The 5,182-nt window shown below is 50.3% G+C and overlaps 1 protein-coding gene across 1 annotated transcript; it reads left to right on the forward strand.

Annotated features, from left to right (window-relative positions):
• The first annotated feature begins 2,232 nt into the window (after positions 1-2,232).
• C5H11orf91 (chromosome 5 C11orf91 homolog) lies at positions 2,233-4,562 on the forward strand. The gene is made up of 2 exons (XM_024559054.3): positions 2,233-2,816; positions 4,311-4,562. The coding sequence occupies exons 1-2, from the start codon at positions 2,255-2,257 to the stop codon at positions 4,394-4,396; spliced, it is 648 nt and encodes a 215-aa protein (XP_024414822.3). The 5' UTR covers positions 2,233-2,254; the 3' UTR covers positions 4,397-4,562.
• The last annotated feature ends 620 nt before the right edge of the window (positions 4,563-5,182 follow it).

Below are 5,182 nucleotides of genomic sequence, written 5' to 3' on the forward strand. Positions count from 1 at the left end.
CACACAACCAAGAATATAGTGGATCCAGGGCGTGGTCTCAAGTCTGAGTCCCAAACCCCGGCTCTTACCAGTACTATGATTCTGTAGGGGGAAAAGAAAGTTCTTTTTTCCTACCCTCTTCCAATAGCTGGCAAAGAGAGATTAACAGGTCATTTGAATTGAACTGACAAAAGACAGATTAATAGGTGATAAGATTTATTATGTATGGACAGGAGGGGGACACACAGAAAAGAAGAAAAAATCAAAAAAAGTGGTTAGGCTTGAGAGCTTATAAATCATTTTTATAAACTAATTTATTTTTTCTTATTATTTTAAATTTATTTTTAAATTTAGAGAGAGGGGAAGGGAGGAAGAAAGAGAGAAACATTGATCAGTTGCCTCTCTCCCACTGGGGATCAAAAAGGGGATCGAACCAGCAACCTTTGGCTTTGCAGGATGACACCCACTGAACCACACCAGTCAGGGCTTATAAACCATTTTAACAAAGGGTGATAAATTGTGGACCAGTGACAAGACAATGGAAAAGGGGATTGGGCTTCTAGGGGTTGTAAGTTGTGGGAAGGAAAATATATGGGGGAAATTTATGGAAGATAAGAGTTCTTTAGTAAAGTTTGTAATACAGACTCAAGTCAGCGGCATTTCCAGTGCTGAGTCAACTCCTCCTCTTCCTGGGACGGATGGCGCCTCTAAAAAGGGAAATTTGTGCCCAGCTTTTAGGCAGAAAGGGAGGGGACAGAGAGTTCCTCCTAAGTCTTCTGTTCAATTGCCTTCAACTTAAAGTAATATTTATGCCAAAGGGGCATGTTTTGGGGTGGTATATTCTGATCCCTTTCAGTTCCTACAACCCATTACAGTTTTTAAAGTTCCCAAACAGGCCCTGGCTGGGTTGCTCCTGATATGCCATGGTTGTGGGTTTGGTCCCAGGTCAGAGGCACATAGGAATCAACCAATGAATGCAAGTGAATGACAAATCAATCTCTCTCAAATCAATAAAAAAATGTTTAAGTTCCCAAATGTTTATTGAGTCCTATTATATGCTCAGCATTATAGGATCCTTGGACTGGATCCAGCTAAATATGGGAAGAAAAAGCTTCTCAGTGTCAGATAAGATGCTGCTTGAAGATAGGTGCCCCTTATATTTGGACAGAGTTTCCAAGTTTCCAAGTACTTCACACACACTGTTCTGTCTTCTGTCTGGGCATCACGAACAACTGTATGAGGCAGCCTGGTTCTTTTGTTTCTATTGTACAGAAAATTGACTTAGAAGTCAAACAACTTACTCAAAGATCTGACTCCCTTTACTGCTGTACCCACACACACAGACAGCATTTGCTAGTGGAGCTGGTACCAACTCAGATCCTGACTGGCCGCAGCCTGAACTCGTCTCCACCCGTCTTTGTTCATTCACAGCATTGATGGATCATTAGGCGGAGGCTTTCAAAGACATTTACTCCCCCCCCCCCGCCCCCGCCCCGCCCCAGTCTGACTAATACTGGCTGCTCATGTAAAGGAGTCTCTTTCCAAAAGTGTGTGGGCCATTGGGGGTAGTTCAGCAGAATTTCCTTTTGGTGGTTAGTTTGCTGCCTAACAGCTGCTGATAATGATTGTGTTTGGAAGAGAAGTGAACGGCATCTCATTGAAGACACTCTCTTTAAGATCTATGACAAATGTATACCAGGGTCCCTTTTCCAGGATCTCCCACGACACGGAAATTTAGCAGAAACGTGGGCCGGCTCTAACAGCCATTCTCAGTCAACCCTCTTGTTAAGTCTGCAGAGGATGAAAAGTCAGCGCTCACTTCCCCAGAGTTCTTTGTATCGAGAGGTGGGAGAGGAAGGCGGCCGGGGCAGGGGACGGGATCCTGGGGAGGATTTTTTTCCTCCCTATAGAAGGAGAGTTCCGACTGAAGGAAGTTTTCTTTTACAGTTTTGGCCAGCTCTTTGCTTCGGGCTTTTGTGTGAGGTTGTGTTAGGCTGTGACAGCTCGGGAGCGAGGCTTGCGGAATTTAGGGGCGGTGGGAGGAGTTGAGGGGTCTAACCCCGCCGCAGGCAGGAGGGGTAGGGGTGCTGTGGTCCAGAGGGTGAGAAGATCGGCTTGGCGAAGGGGAAACCCTACTCCCTTTACTCCACCGAGCGGCTAGTCGTCAATGGGCGGGGCCACAACAGGGGCGTGGCCGATCGGACCTTAGAACCCCGCCTGTTAGGGGCGGGGCTAAGGCGAAAGGGTGGGGCCGCGCCCCCTCCGGGCGTGGTCTATGGAATCTAAGAACCCCGGCTACTCGAGGCGTCCGCGAGTGCCCCGGCACGGGGTTCCTCCCACGCAGCCTCCCATTCAAAAGATGCCGAAGGGGCGGCGCGGCCGCCAGAGCCCCACGATGAGCCAGCGGCCAGCTCCTCCCCTCTATTTCCCGTCCCTCTACGACCGCGGCATCTCCTCGTCCCCTCTCAGCGACTTCAACATCTGGAAGAAGCTCTTTGTGCCGCTGAAGGCAGGCGGGGCGGCGGGGAGCCGGTCCCTGCCCCAGGCGTCCCCGGCCGCGATGCCCCCGCCGCCACCACCGGGCCTGGGTCCCCCCAGCGAGCGCCCCTGCCCCCCGCCCTGGCCCTCTGGCCTGGCCTCCATCCCCTATGAGCCTCTGCGCTTCTTCTACTCGCCGCCTCCGGGGCCCGAGGCAGCTGCCTCGCCCCTGGCCCCATGCCCCACGACCTCCCGGCTCGCCTCTGCCTCCCAACCCGAGGAATTGTGCGAGCTGGAGATCCGGATTAAGGAGCTGGAGCTGCTCACCATCACTGGGGACGGCTTCGACTCCCAGCGCTGTGCGTGACGTCCCTGGGGCCGCCCAAGCCCACCCTTAGCCTACTTTGGCTCCCTCCTTGGCACCATGTTCCCATCCCCTCCCCTGCAATGCGGCCTCGGGCTCAGACTCCAGCACCCAACAGTCTCAGATCCCAAGTCAATCCCCCATCCTGGATTTCAACCGACTCCTTTCCCCATGGATCCTTCTGATCCAAACTCCATTCTGAGCCCTTTCCATAACCTGGACTCTGAGCCCGAAGCCTGGAACTCCACCAGAATACCCAGCCTGAACTTTAAATCCAGCGTGAACTTTAAACCTCCTACATAGTAATACTACCACCGCTGGAGCTCCACCCACCACAGCCAATCCCTCTATCTAGAGATCTGAGATTTAGTGTTGATCTTAAACCGGGGTCCTTGGATGGGAGGTAGGGGAAGTAGGTGAAAGTCGGATGGGAGGTAGGGGAAGTAGTGAAAGTCGGTTGGAGTGTCGTCTGTAAGGGGAATTGTGCAAGACCCAGGAGATCCATCGACATTCATTGAGAGGCTTTGGGACCCTCCACTTCTCAATGCTGGAAGGTAGCTTCCCTGTGACCCCCACCCCCCACCTTGTTTCCCTTTCACCGGGGTCCTGGACTCTGCCATCTGATTTTAGGGTTGAAATCTTAGGGATCTTTTTTTTCTTTTTTAAAGATTTTATTTACTTATTTTTAGACAAAGGGGAAGGGAGGGAGAGGGAGAGAAACATTAGTGTGTGGTTGCCTCTCACGTGCCCCCTACTGGGGACCTGGCCTCAACCCAGGCATGTGCCCTAGACTGGGAATTGAACCAGCGGCCCTTTGGCCTGCAGGCTGGTGCTCAATCCACTGAGCCACACCAGCCAAGTCAGTTTTAGGGATCTTAACCAGGGCAAACCAGTATGCTGATGTGGATGGGATTCCTTTAGAATGCAAGCAGACTGAGTCCTCCCTCTTGGAGAGTAAAAGTATCAAGTTCAGTTCTACTGCTAGGGAACCTATTGCATTGTAGAATATTCAGTAGCCATAGGCTGTTCTGCAGACTTTGTCTTTCCTATAACCTGTTCTGACTAAGGCTAGCACTTGACCACTGGAGGAGGGCAGATGGTTCTAGAAAGACCATCTTCATTATTGCATAAAACAGGTAAAACTGCTCCCTCCCCCTGCTACCACCACACTGGGAAGGGGGTTATGAAATAACCTAAAAGTTTAGGTCCATGTGGCTGTGGGTCCTAATTCATTATACACCTTGTAATGCCCCCTTCCTCATAGCTACGGGAAGAAAACACTTCTTAGAAAATTTGCACTTTTCTAAGTCCTGGATTTCTCAACCACATATTCTCCACTTACACATGTTTTGGCTATTAGGGATTTTTCTTCCCATCCATGTTGGACCATAATGGGTTTGGGGCTCATGTAAGGAGCACATAATTGCTTTAGTAGTGTTAGAAAAAGCCTTCTCTCTACTCCAGCTGAGTTTGTTGTGCTCTCCCGCAGATAAGTTCTTGAAGGCGCTGAAAGATGAAAAATTACAAGGACTGAAGACCAGGCAGCCTGGAAAGAAGTCAGCCTCTCTCTCCTGAGGAGCTGCCCACAGGGTCCGGGTAGCCACCTCCTTAGGCGTTAGTGCTTAGATAATGTGTCCTGTTTGTTGTCATTTCGAAGATTGTTATTTTCTGTTCTGTATTTACTGCTGTTCTTGTTGCTTCCAGCACGTACTCCACATACAGTGCCCACTTACGTGGTAAACCTCATGGTCTCTCTCCTCTCTGTGCTGCTGCTGGGGAAGGGCGGGGGGATTCTCTTGTGGGGTCTGGAAGCTGCTGCCCAGCCAGCATTCAGGGGGTCCGAAAACCAGGGGAGGGGGACTCCCCACACTGCCAAATCAGGAGGGAGTTGGGGAAAACCAAGGGCAATATATACTTGGTCCTGTTACTGTGTCCCCGCTCAGAAAGGCTCTTGAAGGACGGGAATCGCGGGTTTGTTTTCCAACAGTGTTAGTCTTTGGAAGTGTTTTGTTTTCCAGTGGTTTTTTTTGGACCACACAACTCTTTGACAATCTTATCAAAGCCACAGTCCTTCCTAGAAATTAATATATTCAGGAAGTAGTTGTTGAGAGCTTATTCTGTGCCAGGAACCCTCCTGGGCTCTTGCGATTGGGGGTGGGGAGGCACCGATAACATTATAAATAGGTAAATGATAATGTGGTATCATAGATGATAATGAAATCAGGAGAATGACCCACAGGTCCACTGCCTGCTGCCACGAAGGTCAAACGCACGTGGCAGGTACTGGCTGAGAAGGAAACAACCTGAGAAGATGGCGGCCCATGCCTCCAAAACTATCTCAGCATCTCGGGCATCCTGGCC

This window comes from Desmodus rotundus, chromosome 5, assembly GCF_022682495.2.
Source record: "Desmodus rotundus isolate HL8 chromosome 5, HLdesRot8A.1, whole genome shotgun sequence".
Lineage (NCBI taxonomy): Eukaryota > Metazoa > Chordata > Mammalia > Chiroptera > Phyllostomidae > Desmodus > Desmodus rotundus.

Coding starts and splice junctions, on each gene's coding strand:
- C5H11orf91 (XM_024559054.3), top strand. CDS start 2,255: ATGGAATCTAAGAACCCCGGCTACTCGAGGCGTCCGCGAGTGCCCCGG. Junction 2,817..4,310: donor CGGCTTCGACTCCCAGCGCT/GTGCGTGACGTC, acceptor GCTCTCCCGCAG/ATAAGTTCTTGAAGGCGCTG.